General features: G+C 43.2%; 1 protein-coding gene across 1 annotated transcript in view; it reads left to right on the top strand.

Moving 5' to 3' along the window:
- SIGLEC1 (sialic acid binding Ig like lectin 1) overlaps positions 1 to 21143 on the top strand; it is a 98820-nt gene that overhangs the window by 64302 nt on the left and 13375 nt on the right. Inside the window, exons 7-18 of the mRNA XM_018563159.1 lie at positions 702 to 959; positions 2987 to 3283; positions 4552 to 4809; positions 6833 to 7132; positions 8890 to 9144; positions 10554 to 10853; positions 11664 to 11915; positions 14388 to 14687; positions 16063 to 16317; positions 17134 to 17430; positions 18016 to 18264; positions 19354 to 19660. Of these exons, the coding sequence (XP_018418661.1) occupies positions 702 to 959; positions 2987 to 3283; positions 4552 to 4809; positions 6833 to 7132; positions 8890 to 9144; positions 10554 to 10853; positions 11664 to 11915; positions 14388 to 14687; positions 16063 to 16317; positions 17134 to 17430; positions 18016 to 18264; positions 19354 to 19660 (3328 nt within the window). The remainder of the gene's footprint in view (positions 1 to 701; positions 960 to 2986; positions 3284 to 4551; positions 4810 to 6832; positions 7133 to 8889; positions 9145 to 10553; positions 10854 to 11663; positions 11916 to 14387; positions 14688 to 16062; positions 16318 to 17133; positions 17431 to 18015; positions 18265 to 19353; positions 19661 to 21143) is intronic.

Below are 21143 nucleotides of genomic sequence, written 5' to 3'. Positions count from 1 at the left end.
TAATTCCGCTCTCTCATGTCTTATGATGTATATCTATAGTTGATATGGTCACTGCATCCATAGACAGTAAAGTAATACATTTCAACATTGAATTAATGGAGTTTTGATTATCCTGCTGTGAGGATAATTTGCTGCCCTGTAATTCTGAGTACTGCACTTAACCCTGACCTGTCTCTGTGTTTGGAAACTCACAAAACAATAGCAGCCAGGTCAATGCTGACTGCCACCAATTACCGGAGAGTTCATTGGATTAAATGTATGAGGTGTCGGTGATGGACAGTCCAGTTACATTGTAAATGACTGATATAATTCAAGTTTTTATAATGACTGATGATAACAGAGACCCTCGGCATGTTCTGCAACCGACCCAAAATAATAATGTCTTCTTCATGATATTTTCTACTTCTATTGTATGATGGGTTTCCATACTTTGTTTCTTATTTCTTGAAGCTAAACTCTGGTTATATAGTCATAAAAAAAAAAAAATATATTAGTACACAATGTCAGTATATTACATATATCTCTCAGTACATGTTTTCCTAGAATATAAGTCAAGCCCCAAGTGTTGACTCTCCCACAAAAGATGCTTTTTTTTAAATTCCATAAGGTGAGAGTTGGTAATCCTGACTTGCTCCATTGGTTCATACTATGGGTGAATGTTTATGACAGGTCCACTTTAGAATGTGTGTATTTCTTTACAGCGATAAGAGTGGTGGTATCGCCATCTGCGGAAGTAGAAGAGGGGAAAGAAGTCAGTCTGACTTGTGTGGCTACAAGAGGCTCTGAGAAGGGAAGCGTTTACACCTGGTTCAAGAATGACAAGTGGTTGAGGGAGGACTCAGAAGGGAACAGCCTCACGTTCCGCAGAGTCTCAACCCAGGATTCTGGATTCTATTACTGCAGAGCCCACAATACTCAGGGCAGCAGCACCTCACGGCCAGTGACTTTACACGTCTTATGTAAGTAATGCTTCTCTCCACTCCCAATACAAGCCGAGGAAGTCACAGACAGTGCTACTCTTCTATATGAAAAACACAAAGCAGCTACAAGCTTGTAAAAAATGGTAATTTGACCAGACAATGGTATGTCTATATACAAGCATATGAGCTATGTTTTATTGGTCATGTTAAAACTGATCTCTAAGCAGCATTTGACATGTTATGCACCTCTTAAAGTCCTTGTACAGCAGGGAAATGGATTGGGAAATGGAGAAGCAGCACAAAGCAGGGAAATCAGCAGGGAAATCAGATTGGGAAATGGAGAAGCAGCACAAAGAGCCAATCATGTGTGCTGCAGTTTATATGTACTACAATGAAACACACTTATAGGAGGAGACAGCAGAGGACAGCGTGATGAGCTCATCATTGCTTCTCCTTTCCCTGTCCAGTCACAGGCTGGGGGAGGGACAAGACCTATAAATGTTATATAATTGCAGCAGCCCTGCCAAGCAGGGCTATGCTGTGTGGCAGGGCTGTGTAAATCTCAGAACTGATTGGACAGAAATACAAATCAGACAAAACAACTTTCATGCAGGTAATGTATCCATGTATTCACCTGTTTGCTTGGAGCTTAACAGTTTTATACTAGTTACTTCTAATTTATCTAGTTACAACTACAGCAATAGAGCTAAAATGGGGGGTGAGGATGGGGGGGGGGTGGAATCCCAAAAAGTGTTTGTTGTTGTTTTTTTTTACTATTCTTCGTTAATAGGGCAGGCAGTTTTCTACAATTGCCCCGGGTTATGCTATGGCCGAGCTTATATACAAAGCTACTTAGCCATGATCTTGTTTTCAAAATCAAGGTAGTGTACGTATACCCCACCATTTGTTTCAGTTTTAGACCTTCAGTCTGTGTGCTGTTTCCTCAGATTTTACCTTTTTTGTCTGCACCAGGGACGCAGTAGTAAGTAAATGAACCCAAATTGAGGGGAAAAATCCCCTCTTAGACAACCATCATCAGAATAGGTGGCCAGATGGGGCGATTCCTTCTCTATTCATGTTTCTGTGATAACCACAACATTTTGGATTCCCTATCATTTTCTGTACCAGTGATAAAGGTCACCAGGACAAGTAGAAAGGGTGAATCTCGTTAGTAGGAGCAAAGATGGTTAAAAAAAGTATTAATATATTCTCTTTCCAGGTCAAATGTAATATCAGGAAAATACCACACTGTGGCCACTGGATGGAGATGAGGAGCATAGCAAATGAACACTTCTTTCCTGTGCTCCTTAGCTCCATCTAGCAATGCTTTTTCAGATTTCGCATCTGAAATTTGATTCGGTTTGTTATTTGGATTTTGGATTCGTCCAAATTTTCATTTCGGAACAAAGTCACATGACCGTGTTTGTAATGCAACCCCCAACAGCCAAAAAAAACCCCATCTGATTGGCCAAGCAACGGTCACATGTCAGATTTAGTTTCGTTTTGAACAAAATTTCAAATTGCAAAAGCCAGTAGCAGGGTTGCTACTGCACCCACCCACTGAGCAGAGGAGAGGAAGTGAGAGGCAACTTTCTTTCTCAGGTCCGCTCCTCTTTTCAGTGGGTGGGTTTTCAACATCCAGTCTGCTATTGCCTATTTCAAATTAAATTGCATCCAGCTGCTGCCTGCGGAATATATCTGGCAGGAGAATGGGGTCACCCCCGGGAAAACGGGGGGATTGGGGGTTTAGCGCCGGGTGGAGAGCTAGGGGGTGCAGTAGCTGGTCTTGCCTAGGAGGCAAAATGGTCTAGCACCGGTCCTGTATATATATATTGTGGCAGTGCAGGGCAATGCCACGGCATAGTAGGGCAACATTGGCACACAGGACTCTTTTATTGTTATTGTTATTGTTATTATGATGATTATTATTGTTATTATGATTATTATTAGTATTATTATTATTATTATTATTATTCAGGATTTATATAGTGCCAGCAGTTTGTGCAATGCTTGTGAAATGATTCTTTTCTTTTACAGAATTAATAAAGTCTACTTCTTTCTCCCAGATCCCCCCAGACACCTCTTGCTAACATCACTTGTGTCAAGCCATGACCCGCTGACGGCCATTATCCTGTGTACAGTGGACAGTGATCCTCCGTCACTATTGTTCCTATACAGAGAAGATACACTGGTAGCTGCCAGCTCGAATGTTCATTCCAACCAGAAATTCAAAATTCTGTCTTCTACCAACTCCTTACAACTGGAAATCAAGAATGTTGTACTGGAAGATGAGGGGATCTTTACCTGCATGGCAAACAACACATACGGCTCAATAGCTTCTACAATACAATTCAACGCACCAAGTAAGCCTACACAGTCCGGATTGTTGACTTTAAGAGACTTGATTTTCTGTGCTGTGATCTTGTAGAATAAGAATGTGAAAAAGACACAATGTTGATGTTTAAAAGTTGTGAGGGGTTATTCACCAAGCTGGCAAGGGCAGCTGAGTGAATAACCGAGCCGAAGTGAAGTGAGCCGAACGCTGTTCGGCTGTTCACTTCAGTCTTGTACGGCTGATTTCAGCCGTACATCGGCTGCCTTCAGTCGGCTGAGCCGAAGTGCAGAAGGACTTCGACTCAGCTGATCCAACATCTGAATCGGCTGAGCCAAAACTCCGGGAGCTCACTTGCTGCCGTTCACCCCCATTCTCATAGGGGCTGGATGGCAGTGAGTGAATAGCCAAATGCCGTCGAGCTGCATTCAGCTCGGGTATTCTGCTCCCTACCTCCGAGGTACCAAGCAGAATAGAAAATAAATGAAAAGAATGGAAAAAAAAAAAGTTAAGAATTAATTTAAAAAATTTAAAAAAATAGGAAAATTAGAAAAGAAATAAAAATATTTTCAAGAAAAGAAAAACAAATTACAAATAGAAAATAATTAAAAATAAATGCCGCATGCCAACCCGACCGCATGCGACGGACTCCCGCCACATGACAAAGCATCTGACAGATGCCGGCAAAAGAAAAACAATTGGGCGGACCTAGCAGTGACAGCTAACTCCGCCCAACTGTTTCCTATTGGTCGGCACCTGTCAGAGTCTTCTAGCAGGTCCCGGCCAATGAATAACAACTGGACGGAGCTGGCTGTGAGATTGCGGCTGGCTCTGCCCAGCTCTCATTTGCATGGAGATCGGTTGGCTTCGGACAACTGTTCTCCGCATTTAGGGTGTCACTACGGCTCAGCTGAGCTGAAGCATATGCGTTCTGCTCCGCTGCCTTCAAGTGTTATGCGGGCTATTGTGAATAGCCCGTACAGCAGCCCTTCCGGTGGCTGAAGAGAGCACAAATGATCAGCCGAAGCTATGGCTGAATCCTTCGGCTCTTTAGAGAATAACCCTACTAGTTTCCTGCAGATTCTGCTGGTCCCCTGAGCACTGGTCCTGATAGCCTGTTCTTAGGGTGGCTCCTTTCCCTTGCAGGGTTCTATGGAGCCATCCTTGTGTGTATACTGTATACAATATGACCAGAAAACATACTGTAAAGGTTAATACTGAATTTAAAATGTTTCAATTGTTTCAAATGATCTCAAAGTGTGAAAAAGGCAAAACCTGTATTTCTGTTTGTTTATACAGCGGCAAAAATTATAGTTTCTCCATCCACGTATGTACAAGAAGGGCAAAACGTTACCCTCTCCTGCTTCTTGACATGCTCCTCAGACACCGGAAATGACACCTTCAGCTGGTATAAAAATAATGCTCTGCTCACAGAAGAACAGGAGGCTGTTATACACTTTGAACATATCACCAGTTCAGATTCTGGGTCCTATTACTGTGAAGCATGGTGTGGTGAGAACAGCAAGATCTCCGCCCCCGTCAGACTTCAGGTGGCATGTAAGTACGAATATCTGATCAGACAAAAAAATATATACTTGGCCTAGATGTGTGGAAAGTTGTCATACACCAATCGTTTAGGGAAAGTGAAAACTCATAAAATATTCCAATAAACATATTTTGAATAAAAATAAAATAAATATTACAGTAACAAATAAAATAATATTAAAATAATACATAAATATTAATATATATGAATGCTTAGCGCAAGGAAAATATATAAAAAATACCCAACAATATTTTTATAATTGTTTAGCTATATTTTTTTACAAAGAACTGGAACTTGTGATGTGATATCAGCCCTGGGTAAGTCCATGTACAGCAACACGTAGACGAAGAAAGGGAGGGGCAACACTAGCAGCCAATCAGGCCCTGCTGTTTGCACATGTGCTGACAAGAAACATGATGGCGGGGGGAGAGAGCAAGTGTGCTGCTGCTCCCTCCCTGTGTAATCAGCAGGCTGAGATGTGTTATTGATGAGGCCTATTCTCATCAGTCCCTTTCCCTCAAAGGAGCTCACAATGTAATGTTCCAACTACATTCAGAGACACACAAATGCCAATCCAATCCAAGGAAATTTTTTTGGGATTGTGGGGGCAACTAGCCATCCAAAGAGAAATTGCCCACTATGCTGCCTCTGCCTGTGCTCGGGCCTGTGTAAACAAACTTTGGGTTTGTGTTGATGGCATCTGTTTGACATGAGGTTTAGACACATCTGAGATCATTTGGAATTAATCAAATGCAGTTGACTTCCTTTTTGATGCATCTCGCCTGCTTCAAACTGACTGACAAAATCTGCATGGGGAGGGTAGAGGTGAAATTCAAAGTCCTAGGTATAATGCAGCTCTGTGTTACCCACATGTGAAAATGAATAGCCATTGGCAGGGTGAAATGTAGGTAATGTTGCCCTTGGAAAATGATTTATGGTTGTAAGTAGGGATGAGCTCAGGTGCAGACCTCACTCATATGGGGCCCTAGAATCCTCTGTGTTCCTCTCAACACAGAAGCTACATAGGCCTCCCACCCAATCAGCTGCAGTTTACCACAGGATGCTTGTGTTGACATCATTTACCATATATAGCCACATGACCGTATAAGGTAAATTAAATTTACCTAATACAGCCATGTAGCCATGTAAGGTCAATATCTGTACACCCCATCCCTTTGTTTGCATCAAGCAGGGAATTTCCCAACCATAGCTGATTGGGCAGCATGGAATGGGGCTTCCGCCCAGGTTCCAGAGGAGCTCCTCCCATGTTCAGAGGAGCTCAGGTTCAGACCAGATTTGGTCTGAACCTGAGCTCATCCAAGTTCTAGGTCATACGTTATTTTCGCACTGCAGAATCTGAACACTAGCATTTTTAAAGGCGTATAGCTGGTTTCCTTCCATGATTGTACTATTTACAATGGTTCAGGTCACTGCAATATCATGAAATGCTGGAAATAATTATTATATGCTTCACTAATGGTGGAATGACATCACTAAGTGCTTATGTGCTAATATTAGTTTCTTTTTATTAAAATAATTTGGCTTGCTAGAATGGCTTTGCAAAAAGATGTTACTGAACAAATTGTGTTTCCTGGTTCCTTGGAATGTCATGTTGTGTAACATAGAGACAGTTAGCCTGCTTGTTCTACAGTAAAGTATCTGGGAGTCTGGAGGTTGGTCAAGCTGATAAAGTGACCAGATAACGGAAGTGAAAGTCTCTTGTAATTACTGACGTGCTCCTTTTACAAACTGAATGATCTAATATGTGAAATGTTTATCGTTTGGAAAAGTCCAACATGACAGATTTCCAGAATTGGAACTTATAAACCTCCCATTTGGTCAAGATGTCAGATTCATGGTACATCTATCATGTCTAAAGATCTCCACAAAGGTTCATTCCTCTTCTTTCCAATCTTTACCTTTACCTTATAACTCTTCTGTTCTGACTAAAGTTTCAAAAGCTTCACCGTGAGCAGAGGTTGTTGATTTCCTTGTCAGATTAATAGTTGTCCTTTATTGTCCTATGTACATCAGATGCTCCAAGAGGTATACAGTTCAGGTCCTTCCAAGAGACTAAAGAGAGACGAACGGCTTTTATACGCTGTACCGTAGACAGCTACCCTATGGCTGAGATGTTGTTGTATAAAGGAGACCAGCTTGTAGCATCTAGACCCACTGCAGACTCTTCCAATGAGCGGATCACAGTCTACGCGGTTCACAATGAGTTGACTCTGAATATTAATAACATCAGGATGGAGGATGAAGGAATGTACAACTGCTCTGCCAGAAACTCCATCGGATCTTCCTCAGAGACTTTACATTTCATTGCTCAGAGTAAGTTTGTATCAAGCTACTTTATGAAATAATTGTTCTTCTTATCTGCTCTATCTTCCTGTCCCGAGATAATCTTGTCTGCTCTATCTTCCTGTCTCAAGATAATCTTGTCTGCTCTATCTTCCTGTCTCAAGATAATCTTGTCTGCTCTATCTTCCTGTCCCGAGATAATCTTGTCTGCTCTATCTTCCTGTCCCGAGATAATCTTGTCTGCTCTATCTTCCTGTCCCTAGATAATCTTGTCTGCTCTATCTTCCTGTCCCAATATAATCTTGTCTGCTCTATCTTCCTGTCCCAAGATAATCTTGTCTGCTCTATCTTCCTGTCCCGAGATAATCTTGACTGTTCTATTTTCCTGTCCCGAGATAATCTTGTCTGCTCTATCTTCCTGTCCCTAGATAATCTTGTCTGCTCTATCTTCCTGTCCCAATATAATCTTGTCTGCTCTATCTTCCTGTCCCGAGATAATCTTGTCTGCTCTATCTTCCTGTCCCGAGATAATCTTGTCTGCTCTATCTTCCTGTCCCTAGATAATCTTGTCTGCTCTATCTTCCTGTCCCAATATAATCTTGTCTGCTCTATCTTCCTGTCCCAAGATAATCTTGTCTGCTCTATCTTCCTGTACCGAGATAATCTTGTCTGCTCTATCTTCCTGTCCCAAGATAATCTTGTCTGCTCTATCTTCCTGTCCCGAGATAATCTTGTCTGCTCTATCTTCCTGTCCCGAAATAATCTTGTCTGCTCTATCTTCCTGTCCCAATATAATCTTGTCTGCTCTATCTTCCTGTCCCGAGATAATCTTGACTGTTCTATTTTCCTGTCCCGAGATAATCTTGTCTGCTCTATCTTCCTGTCCCAAGATAATCTTGTCTGCTTTATCTTCCTGACTTTGCAGAAAGATGTTACTGGAACAAATTGTGTTTCCTGGTTCCTTGGAATGTCCTAATGTTGTCTGCTCTATCTTCCTGTCCCGATATAATCCACTTATTCTGGCGTGATCTGTCATTTATAAATAAAATGTTCTATCCCAAACTGAAATTAGGTGAAACCTAGTGGGGGCGAGCCAGTCCCTGACGTCTAGTATGTCTTGAATACTCCACCAGCGAGATCTCCCTGCAATAATGCCATGCTCTGCTCCTGACTACATGGGAGTTTTGGGTGTACTGTCCACCTTTGTGGCCCTCCTGTTACATTCTCCATGATAAAAAATAGAAAATAAAAATCCATCAGGGATGGTAGGAACTCCTTATAATGGGCACAGCAGCTGTGTAAATCTGGGAACTCAGTGCACAGATCTCACCAACGGAGTCCATGAGAAATATCAGGAACTGTTGGGCAGTTGAACTTTCCAGAATCTGGAGGTTGTGAAGGCACCTGGGAGGGAGTATGGAGTTAGACTTTACCACTTTTTTCTTTAACCCGATAACCCCAACTTTAAATTATTTTCCGACCTAATTAAACTCCAAAAAACAGCTGCATCTACAATTGATGATTGAATTAGCAGTTATGTAGGTGCTGGGGAGGAGTGAAGGGGAAAACTACTCAGTGCCCTTTCTAAGTGACAGTTCTTAGTCTGCTGGGGTTGCTGACATCACATCCAAGATGGTGGCATCCAGCGGCTGGCTCAGAGTTTTTGAGAGGCGTAACCTGCATACAATACAATTAAATACACATATTATCACATGGTAAGATTTCCATTGAAATAAATGGTCTGATAACAGGATCTCTATAAACACCAATATGTGTTTCCACTATAGCCGCGAGAGTCCTGATGAACCCATCCACAGAGGTTTTGGAAGGAGTTCAGGTGACGCTGACATGTGACACCTTGAAGGCCCATTCGGGGGAGATGGAATACATTTGGTACAAGAACAGCAGGTGGCTGGGAAAGACCAATGACAACTCTCTGCAGTTTAACAGTATAAAAAGCAGCGACTCTGGATATTATCATTGCCTGGCCCGTGACAGCCATGACAGCAGCACTTCCCCTTCCGTATCACTGCATGTGTCATGTAAGTTTACTTTAACCCTCCCTTCCTCTTTTTCCTTTGCCTTGCAAATAAGGATTACCATCAATGTATGCGTGCCAAATATCAGTTTAAGTAACTCTTTTTACTCAAAAGGAATGGATAGAATTTTTATTTATTTTTAATTAATTTTTTATTTTATTTTTTGCAGATAGCAAAAGTGTTCTCAAAAGTATTTTTGTCACATCATGCATGTTAATGAACGGGCATGGTGTGATTTACAATATATAAATACATACTGTGATATTTGGGGAATGTGGCACAAATGGCGAGCGCTCAAAGACCAGTCTTGAAGCAACGTTAGCATAAAACAAAACAGTCTTTTATTGCTTCCAGAACAGAAACAAGCTTTTCGTCAGCAATATACAGTCTTTAGCACACCTACTGTATGTGTGATACTCACTCCGATCACCCCTCGTGAGCACTCACACTGCTCTCTCAGCAGTGTGTCCACCAGGTCTCTTAGGTCACCGACCTTCCCCAGCCTGCCCTGTATGTTCCACATGCGTCCAGCACGCACCCGAGTCTGCTCGTGGTCGTGTGCCACTTGCACACCCACACACCACTGGCTTGGCTCGACCCTTGTGTGCCCCCAGCACACACCACCAACTCTCCCTTGCGCTCTGGTCGGTGCTCTTAATGAGGCTGCTCTCAGCCACCTGTTCACTGGCAACACCTGACCTCAGGACTGGAGATTTCACCCACCCAGAACTCTTAATCGCGATCGTACGATAATCGGCAGGTGTATGGGCAGCATGTAAGATCGTAGGACTTTCATCTTCCTAGCACGCTGGAAAACCCGCTGAAAATCGTACGATTTTCGGCGGGTTGGTAGCGTGCTCGTGCTGAGCGTGCACACTGAGCACTTCTGAGCGCGCTGAGCACTTCTAAATTAGCATTTAGGGCCCTGGTGCCATATGACTACCACTTAGGTTTGGAGAGCACCAGTGGCAGCCGTGGTGGGAGGCTGTCCCTCCCTTGGAAGTGATCAATCAACCAGTAAGCTAACCATATATGGAGAGAACATATAAATGCCTTGCAGGAAGTCTTGGGGTAGGAAATGAACCCAGAGAGGTAACGGCACTAATCCACCATGCCGCCTACCGCCAATATAGCTAACAGATGGTCCTTCATACCTGAAGGCAGACAAATATACATAAATCCAATTGGCACATCTGACTGGATAGCCTAAGGGCTCATGTACACAGGAGCCTGGAGCCATACAACGTCAAATTCAAGCAGATTTATCCACCTGGAAGCCACATCTGATGTGTAAATCAATGACTCTAGACTAGTATACACCACTACTTGCATAAACACATGTGTGCATAAAAACATACGCCCCTGGTTACAGACTGTCTATCTAATCATGTATTTTGATGTATGATTTACAGATGCCCCTAGACGGTTGGTCATGTCGTCATTTTGGGAAGCGTCTGGTGCACAGACTGGTATTGTTCAGTGTTCGGTAGATAGTGATCCACCCTCCACGTTGGCCATTTACTATAGAAATATGTTGGTCGGCTCTTCCAATTCCTCGGAATCCTCCAGCCCTAGAATTAAAATTTCCTCTGCTCAAAACTTGCTTAAGGTGGAGATCCATCAGGTCATGCTGGAGGATGAGGGTCAGTATGCTTGCACCGCAATGAATTCCATTGGTCAATCAAGAGCAGCTGTTAACTTCACGGCACAAAGTAAGTGACTTATCGGTAATTTATTTAAATGGTGGTGGCAGTGAGGAGTGTGGAGGGATCACTGAGGTTGTTGAATGCTTAACCTTCTGTTCACCCCAAAGTCAAGTGTGCCAAGTATATGTTTATGTTAACACATCTTGAATTATTGAGCAGATAGTTATAGTATATCTAATGCAATTTTTTGTATGAAGTAATGATGGGTTTACGCTGGCAGAGTTTTGTATGAGCGTTCATGATTCAAAATCTCATCAGAACGTTCAATGCCATCAGAGAGTTGGCAAACGTTTTGGCTTTTGGTTTTGGAATTAATGGAGTTTACCGAACGAAAAACCACATTCACTGTTAGAATTTTGTTCATTGTTTTAAGAAATATTTTCCATCCTGCACCTTTTGATTTTTTGTCACTTTGGTTGAAAATGATCATCAATGTATTCCCCATTATCTATTACAAAATTAATTGTTCCAAAAACAATTTTTTCAAATTAAAATAAATTTGCTTGTATGGCCAGCTCAAGTAGTGGTCATTATCTTCTGTGTCACCAGGGAGATTTTCTCTAACTTTTTGTTCTGGAGACAAAACAGGAAGAAAGCGTGCATTGTTCCAAATGAGAGCATGGTGTTCCTATCAGAGGATATTATATACAATGAGGCATCGAAGTAGATTTAAGGTTTGCTTACTCTTTATGCTTTAAGTTGGTTGTATACAAGTCGTAAGTTCAAAATGGAAAGCCCCCAAGAAATTAAAGCCAAGGTCTTTTCAGATGATAAAACATCACTATGATCATCTTATGCTTTCTTATTTGCTTTAAGCTGCCAGAATCCTGGTCAGCCCATCATCGGCTTTGCGGGAAGGAGAGGCGGTAAATATGAGTTGTATGGTGACCAGTGAAGCCTCGGATGGAGCCAGCTACACGTGGTATAAAAATGGCCATAAATTCATAATCAACTCAAAAACATTGTCATTTGCCAGCGTTACCAGTGAAGACAGAGGATCGTATTACTGCAATGTTGAGAGTCCTCAAGGGAGCAAAAGTTCTCCATCTGTCACCTTGAACATCCTGTGTAAGTAGATACTTAAGGTCTTTTCTGAAATATCCAGCTTGCTGTGTAGATGATAATAAATAGTACTATGCAATGGGGCTGAGGAAGAGGTAAAGCCAAGATTACTGCTTCTCTATTATGTATGACTTCAGGTCATGTGCTGCTATATATTATCAGGCAACTTGTAAACTGTAAATCCTACCATTCAGAAGGCAGCACAAGGGGCCTTCAATGACTTGTGTTCACCTAGAATTCTCTTCTGTGTTTCCCTCTGATCTTGGGTGTTCTCTTTAACGAAAGGGCTTGACTCTTCGGACTGTGGCTAAGCCCAACCTATCCAATGCCTCAGTGGCCGATAAAGTTACTTTCAGGCAAGCAAAAAACGGGCGGAACTTAATTATGTGGGTGGAGTTTAGCTTGGAGAAAAAGCCCTTTATAACATTATAACTGCTTCCAGGATCAGAGGGAGAGAAAGAACAATGGCTTTTTGTTGACACCTTGTGGTTCCCATTTTTATATACATGGTAAACGAGATCAGCTTGGTGGAAATAAGCGTATAAATATGTGTTTTTTATATTTATTGTTTCTACGTATAGTTTGCAGTCCTATATGTGGATCAGTGATGTGCGGTTCCTCTTGTTCCAGGTGAGGCATTCCCCAGCCTCGCCCCAGCACGTCCCGCCATACAGCCGGCCGAAGCCCCGCCCCAACCCGTTCCCCAAGCTAGTGTGAAGGAGGAAGGGAGGAGACAGGGAGGAGCCTTCCTGTAACTCACTTGCTCGTCACTGCTAAGGCATCGAGATCAATGGCCTCAGTGGTTTTTTTTCTCTTTTTTTGATTGGACAGCTTGGACCAAAGGTGCTTTGCCATTGGTCCAAGCCATCCACAGAACTCACGCCTCTAACAAAGAGTAGAGGCTGTGTCAGCTCTTGCCCCACTATGTTAGGTTACACAAGAAGTGGGGAAGCCCGCTGCTGTGTAACCTAACTACCCATCAAAAGCCAGACGCAGTGCTGCCTGCCTTTTTTTCGGCCATAATACTAGGTGAGGCTCTGCCTCACCTCCCTCCCCTGACCGCACGTCCCTGATGTGCATAGGGGCATATTTGCTCATTAGATATATAGGCAATGATTTCTGCTCCTCGGTCCTACATAATGGTTGTACTTAACTGCTCCTCCTCACAATACAATTCCATGAGTACGCGACATGCTGAAAACAATGCCCTCTATATGTAGTTGATATATTATTATAACAGTTTGTTAAGCAGTGAGGTTAAATGAGGTTGAGTCAAATACAGAGGCCCCTCTAATGTTTGATCTACAAACCTCTATATGTAAAAAATATGGAATAAAAATGTAAAAGTACACTCTATGGCCAAAAGTGTGTGGACAGCCCTCCAAATGATGCATTTCAGGTGTTTCCAGTGAAGGGTACGGTTAATGCTACATAATTATTGTCTAAAGTGATTTTTGGAATGACATGCACTACCAACAGAAAAAGTTTTTTTGGGGGGTAGGGGGTTTTTCTGTTCCAGCATGACTGTGCCCCTGTGAAGTAAGCCACCTCCATAAAGGCATTGTTAGATGAGGTTGGTGGGAAGAAACTCAAGTGGCCTTCACAGAGCCCTGACCTTAAGACTACTGAACAGGGCATGAACAGGAACACCAAATGCTTGCCGGGTATTCATCAGTCAAACATTAGTAACTGACCTCAGAAATGTTCTTGTGGCTGAATCCAAAATCTCCCCAGAAGAGTGCAGGCTCAATACCCATTGTTTTGGAATCGGATGTCCAACAATCTCATATGGCTGTGATTGTCTACAAAATGTTGGCCATATAGTTAAAGATATAAATAGTAGAAGAATTCCAAATGTGTGCTCAGCAGAAACACACAATGCTTTTCATTTACAACATGACAATTGCTGGCAGATTGTGCTTCCTGCATTGTAGAAACAGATAGGGTATGTCACCAGCACTCCTTGAAGCATGCACAATGCAATGTCACAAAGAAGGTAACATTTCGGGGGTCAGTTAGGGTCCCTTCATCAGGATCATTATAACATTAAGACAGGGACAATGAGTTGCCCCAAAATGTTGCCTTCTTTGTGACATGATGTGCCTGCATCAATAAATACTTTTTTTATTTTAACACTTAATTCCGGTGTGCTGGTGACATATCTCATCTGTTTGGACTTCAGTGGCGCCATCCACAGCCACTTCAGCGCAGACTGGTAAGGAGTGAGGAGGGATTTGCACTGGTCCTGCATAGTAGAGATGCACATGATTTTTCATGATAGCTACGAGATGCATATAGAATTCTCATTGTCACGTTATGATTGGCCATAAATAGTGTAATAGATGACAGTTTAAATTTACATCTCTCAGGGTACCAAATCACTTTACAATTTCTATATCAATTATGGTTATGTACAAAATATAAAAATATATTTCATGTGAAACTGTGAAGTGTTTTAATATCATTTTATCACTTTAGATGCACCAAAAAATCTGCAAGTAAAGTCATTTTTGGACACAGAGAATGGTAATGTTGCCATCATCCTGGGAACTGTGGACAGTAACCCACCGGCTGAAATGTCTCTATCTAAGGACGGGAAAATGCTAGCTTCTTCCATTGACGGCAGGACACCCAATAAGAGGTTACAAGCCTACATGTTCCCGGACACAATGAGGTTGGAGATCCGCAACATCAAGACAAGTGACCAAGGAACCTATGTCTTTGTGGCCAAAAACAGCCATGGAATGGCCCACGCCTCTGTGGCCTTCACTGTAGAAGGTACTGAAAATCCAGTGAATATATATCAGAGAATCAGATGCAGATACAATTTTGTATGTTCACTTATAACACGGCATATTCCCCCATCCCAACCCTACTCAACACTGTTAACATATTAATCTTACTTCTCACTTGCCAACATTCTCTGAGGCTGGACTCGCATTCAGGAAACCAGGCGGTGTGTAATGATTCGCCACCTGGCTTCCTTATTAGCCTGGAAGCCGGGCAGCGTGTAAAGACTTGCCACCCGGCTTCCTGATAAGCAGGGAAGCCTCCCCCATGCTTCCCGTCACTAGACGACGAGAAAGCATGGAGCCAGCTTTCTTGCCAATCAGGAAGCCAGGCGCTGTGTAATGACGCGGCACCAAGCTTCCTGATTGGCTGGGAAGTCGGTTCCATGCTCCCTCATCATGAGGTGACAAGGGAGCATGAAGACGGCTTCCCGACCAATCAGAAAGCTGGGCGCCGCGCCATTACACGGCGCCAGGCTTCCTGATTGGCCAGCTACCGACAGCGTGTCATTACACAAGTGACGAGAGAGCATGGAGCCGGCTTCCTGATACCGGAAGCATCGGGCTAGGCATTGGAGCATTTGGGCGAGTACGGGTACTTGCCCAAATACTCTGCATCGGCACCGATACCAATACTAGATTCGGTATCAGTGCATCCCTATCTATAACTCAGAGCCTTGTTGTGAACAGACTCTATTGCAAGGAGACTATAAAATCACCAGGACTCCAAATAAATGTGTATAGCAGATCTATTGTGAAGTCAGTGGCACACAACTCAAAAGTATACCGATGTGTCAGGGCCTAGCAGGGTTCCTTCCTCAAGGTGACATAATGACCTTGGTCAGAAACCCTGCAAGGCCCTGAAACATTGATATGCTTTTGACTTGTGTGCCTCTGTCTTCACAATAGACCTGTGATACACATTTATTTGGAGAGCTGGTGATTTCATATTTTTCAATTTGGTCTTGGCAGAGCACCATCCACCACCTCAAGCACCCACTTATTTGAAGGTCTGGTCCATCAGGAGGACAGCTTCATAGTTGGACTTTGTTCAAACTCTGTTACAAACAATGGATTTTCTAAGGTCTATGCATTTTGCGTACTGTATGCTGAGAAATGCAGCAACCTGCATGGCAACGCATTCAATGTGAACAATCCTTTATAATTACCCTTCAGGAAAACTGATCATTTGAGTTTGTCATGTAAAAATACCCAACACTGAAAATCAGCTTGCCAGTGAGCATTGTACATGGACAGCAAGTCAATTCATCTGAACAGTATTACATTATATTTGATATCATCTATGGAAAATTGTATATGAATATATTTGACATAACAATTATTATGTTGTATTGTGTGACTAGGCGCCCGGGTCGTCATCAGCCCCTCTGCAGAAATGAAGGAAGGTGACTCTTTCACATTGACCTGCCATATCCTGGATGGTGGTGAGACTGTGCTTGGTTACACCTGGTATAAGAACAACCGGTGGCTCCAGGAGGGCACTCTGGCCTCTGTATTATATGAGAACATAAGCAGTGATGATGCCGGGTCCTACTCCTGCACAGCCCATAGTACCGGGGGCTCCAAGACCTCTTCACCCGTCTCCATCACTGTGCTGTGTGAGTACTGGGGATGAGTATCTATATAAACCCTAAAATACTAAGCAATGAATGGACACCAGGACAGGAAGTAAGGGGAAATCAACTTTAGAAGGACATAGACAGTTGTAAAAATTGAACACAGTATTTAACTCATACTATCCAAAGCTATTAAAAAGTTTTGCCTGGAGGGCCTCTTTACTTGTTCCAATTGCCTATTTTACTACATCCAACAACCCAACCTGCATCAGACATTAGTAGAAGTGTTATGGGTAACAGTGCTCCTGCTGTGCTTTAATGAGCTGCCGTCAGTCATCAAACAGACGGGGTGGCACAGGTGTGTGTTCATAAAAAAATTTGGAGAGCCATTTGTCCTGCGAAACTGCATGTATGTTCATTCTGTGTGAATAGAGGCAAAACCAAACGTTTTTACTATATTTTTTTCAAAGTCGAATGTAATATTAGGAAAATACCTAATTATGGCCACTAGATGGAGCCGAGGAGCATAGGATAGAAGTAATTATTTCCTATGCTCCTCAGCTCCATCTAGGGGTCATAATGGCTTTGCAATTTTTTTTTACAAATTTGCCCCTAAATTTGTCAGGGTATCAGGGGCCAGGCAGGAGCCAATTTAGGTAGAATCGGCACAGCCAGAGCCAGGAAACTTCAAACAATCAATACGCTAATATATTTAAAGATTTTACCAGCTGCTTTCTTTCAGTTTTATCTACCTGTAATTGAAATGTTACTTTTGGGTTGACTAGGCTTTTGATATCAGTCCCCAAATGCAGTATCCTCTGTTTGTCTTACTGTTTGCTTTGTCTCCTGTCCTGACAGATCCTCCAAGAAACCTCTTAATGACGTCATTCCTGGAGCTACAGGAGAGACAGCTGGCGGTGATATTGTGCCGGGTGGACAGTGTGCCTCCCTCTCGGTTGTCTCTTCTCAAAGATGGGGAAGCAGTATCATCAGACGGATTCGGTGACACCACCCAGCGCATCATATTGTCCCTCACCCATAACACTCTACGACTGGAGATAAAAGATGTGACAATGGAGGACCAGGGGGAATACACGTGTCAAGCTAATAACTCCCTAGGAGCTCCAGAAAAATCCATACCCTTCTCTGTGCAAAGTAAGGTTGGCTTGGATGACAGTCGGCTCTACAAGTTTAAACAGAGTCCCGGCGGCAAAAGTCACCGGGAGTCTGTTTAAACAGCCCCGATGCTGGCGACGTACACTGTACGTCGTCAGTCACGAAGGGGTTAAAGGGAACCTGTCAGCATAGAAATATGAGAGCAGAAATTGCTGACTCAATTAAAGGGTCTGGATGACAGCCCAGGAGTTGGTGCTTTAAATAAAAAATAGCAATGTAAACTCCCAAATTCCCATTCCAAAATAATGTCCATTGCTGTGGAGCTGCTCCCTACCCTTTGTGGCTATAATAACCTCTGCTCTTCTGAGAAGGCTTTCCATAAGATGTGGGGTCTGCATGTGGGAATGTGCACCCATATTGCAGAAAGAGCATTTGTGAGGTCAGGTACTGATGGTGATATGGATGGTATTGACAGACGTGAAGACCTTGCTTGCTATCGGTGTTCCAATTCATTTTTTCCAGAGAACCTCTTTAAATATATTTATATTGATTCCTCTATTTATTTTCATAACATTGCCAACATTACTTCTACACATTTTATAAACTTTTCCAATTCTGTTCTAGCTGCCAGGGTGTCAGTAAGGCCATCAAGTGAGGTGGAAGAAGGCCACTCGGTGAATCTCACGTGCCAGGCTCCCACGACTGAAAATACTACGTATACCTGGTACAAGAACAACAGGTGGCTCCATGAAAGCTCCCAGAAGTATCTGCTGCTGCCCAAAGTGTCCAGTTCAGATACCGGTTCTTATCACTGCTTGGCCAACCACTGGCGAGGAAACAGCGTCTCCCCTCTAGTGGGAATAAGAGTCCTGTGTAAGCATTTTGTTCATTTTGGATACAGTGAGGAAAGGTTGGCGACCCCGTTAGGCGTTTACTGCTATGTGGGGCTCTGTTAGACAGATTTCCCCTCACTTCCCTTCCTGCTGACAACTTTCACAGGACAAGAAGTAAGGGGAACTCCCCAATGGCAACACAGACAGAAAAAAAAATGGTTTCTTTAGAAGGTCGGACGAGGCCTGGGACCTCTGTGAGATTTTCATCTCTGTCATTGTCCCTGTTTTAGATTTCCCCTAACTTCCTGTCTGGTGAAACCACTGACAGCAGGACAGGAAATGAGGGTAAATCTCTCTAATGGAGATATATAGATCCACTTGTTATACAGCGGATAGTAATTGAAGTATCAGATGAGCACAAATCCTCAGCAGGAGAGACAGCCATGCTCCTAAATTCTTTTAAGTTCCAGGAAACTTCACCATCCATTTCCCTTTTTCTCCTCCTCTGGCAGCAACGCAGGCCTCCCACATACTGGAGGCCCCAGGGAAATTCTTCCCACCCTCCAGCCTATGCCAACCACCAGGCCTAGCCTGGGGGCAGCTGGACAGCACTCAGCCCTAATCCATGGCTGGTCTCGACTAGTCTGAGCACATGGCAATTCCCTCCAGTATATGTACCTATTCCAGCATACACCACTGGTTGAGAGAAACCCAGTGATTGGCTGCTGTACTGTACATACACTACAGTGCCTCTCATTGGCTGTCCCACAATTTAGCAAAGTCACACTCCGCCCAGGGGGGTACAGTCAATGCCAGACACCTGGAATTAACCAGATAAATGCCAACTATAATCCAGCCAGGCTGACTACAGCCCTAGCAATCACTAAATGTGTAGTAGCCACCTCACAGAAGGTGATGGTGCTACAAGCAAATATATAAATATGCTGTATAGCTGACCTATATATTGTATTGAAAGTCATGCTATAATATAACAGTGCGGCTCATGCAACTTACCCATCATCTGTCTTTACGTTGAGTTGTTGCACGAGCTTGCACTTAGCTGCCAATTGAAACTTGACATAATGATCTTAATATTATTAAAATTGGAAACATTTGTACTATTTGGCAGATGGTCCTCGGAACCCGGTACTAACGTCATACCTGGAAACACAAGGAAGCGGGAGAGCCATTATTATGTGCCAGGCTGACAGTGACCCCCCATCCACCATTTTACTCATCCGCAATGATATCCAACTGGGCACCTCGGCACTAACACTGGTAGATCGAGGAGACAAGTACTGGTCTTCTGCCTCCTACAACTACCTGAGGCTGGTGATCAGAGACATCACTGCCGAGGATTCTGGGAGCTACATCTGCATTGTTAGTAACACATTGGGTACCACAAGGTCATCAATACACCTCAATACTATGGGTAAGTGGCCTCTTTGTAAAAAAAATTCCAAGAGGTTGTCATATGTTTTGCTCCAGAAGAAGTTTGAGGTCAGCAGTTATTTTTTGCTGTTGTCCCATCAATAGCAAACTTTTGTATGGCTTCCCTTTTATACAAAAATGGCTTTTTGTCTCAGTGGGGTGATATTTTGTGGTTTTGGGGTTTTCACATCCCCTGTGCATGTTGTTTAAAGTAATTATTCAAAATTTGCCCCCCATAGACTTCAATAGGATTCCCAAATCCTACTCTACTGTAAAGAAGATGGCTTCAAAATCTAGTAATGATGTTTGCTGAAGCTGGAAACAGCTCCATGCGTGTTCAATGGAGAGCTCCATATGTTATGCTGTGTCTGTGCTATATGCAGGAGATCCGGATGTTTTGTCAACCATGGTGGCATAAACATGGACCATGGACATTGATAGAAACATGATCAATTACTCTGTAAAATTTCCTTTCCCATACTAATGTTTCAAAACAAACAGACTTCAACTCCGTTATTTACAGGGAGCACTCTAATATTAAAGGACACCTATGGAAAAATGATATGGAAGCTGCCATTTCTGACTCCCTTCTGAAAATGCTAGTTGCCAGGCTGCCTTGATGATCCAGTGACTTCAATACTTTCTGACAAGGAGAAGAGTGAGAGACGCTGTGATCTGTGATAGTAAATTTTCCGTGGTTACATTATGGGTTTCTTCTGTGGGGCTCGATTGCTTGGTAGTGGCTGCACTTGCACCTACAGGGACCACACAGAGGGCAGGAGGGCGCCTTGGAGAAATTAATTATAACAAAAAAATGGAGGTGCTACGAAATGAAAAAGAGTCCAAAAGCGTTTATATTGGTAACAATAAAAGCGTCAATATTAGACATGTAAGCTGCGGAAAAATTCGGTTCTGATATTTCCTTATTTCGGGATTCGGATCCGAAAATTCAATACGGTTGGGGGTTCGGACTCAGACAAAATCCAAATTTTCGTTAGTTTTGGATGAGTTTACGAATACTTATTGTGAATACCACAGAAAACCATCTACAGATATTCATACTAAAGCATTCAGGAGCTCCTGAATGCCATTCGGGTCTGGGAGCTCAGCTTTAGTAATATATGCATATGGCTCCCAGACCCGAATGGCATTCGGGAGCTCCTGCATGCAATTCTGAATTTCGGATCCAGAATGCCATTCAGGTATTGATGAAGGGGGGGAGGGACTGTGTTGGCCACCGAAATGCGTTGGCACTTTGATGCTTTTATTACATAGTTACATAGTATTTGAGGCAGTGGCGTAACAACCGGGGGGGCGGGGGGCGCAGGACTGAGGGGGGGCGCCGTCACGACTCCCGCTAAACGAAGCCCCTGGCTCCCTCTCTCTGACACGATCACCCGACTCTGTCATCGGGCGGCCGCTCGCTCCTCCGAGGCCACTGCGAGCGGCCCTCTACAGTGCCTGATTAGAGGGCGCGTCTGCCTGATC

The sequence above is a fragment of the Nanorana parkeri genome, unplaced genomic scaffold (assembly GCF_000935625.1).
Source record: "Nanorana parkeri isolate BGI_ZX_2015 unplaced genomic scaffold, ASM93562v1 scaffold637, whole genome shotgun sequence".
NCBI classification, from domain to species: domain Eukaryota; kingdom Metazoa; phylum Chordata; class Amphibia; order Anura; family Dicroglossidae; genus Nanorana; species Nanorana parkeri.
Note: the sequence above shows the minus strand (reverse complement) of the source record. Positions and strands in the feature narration are given on the sequence as shown.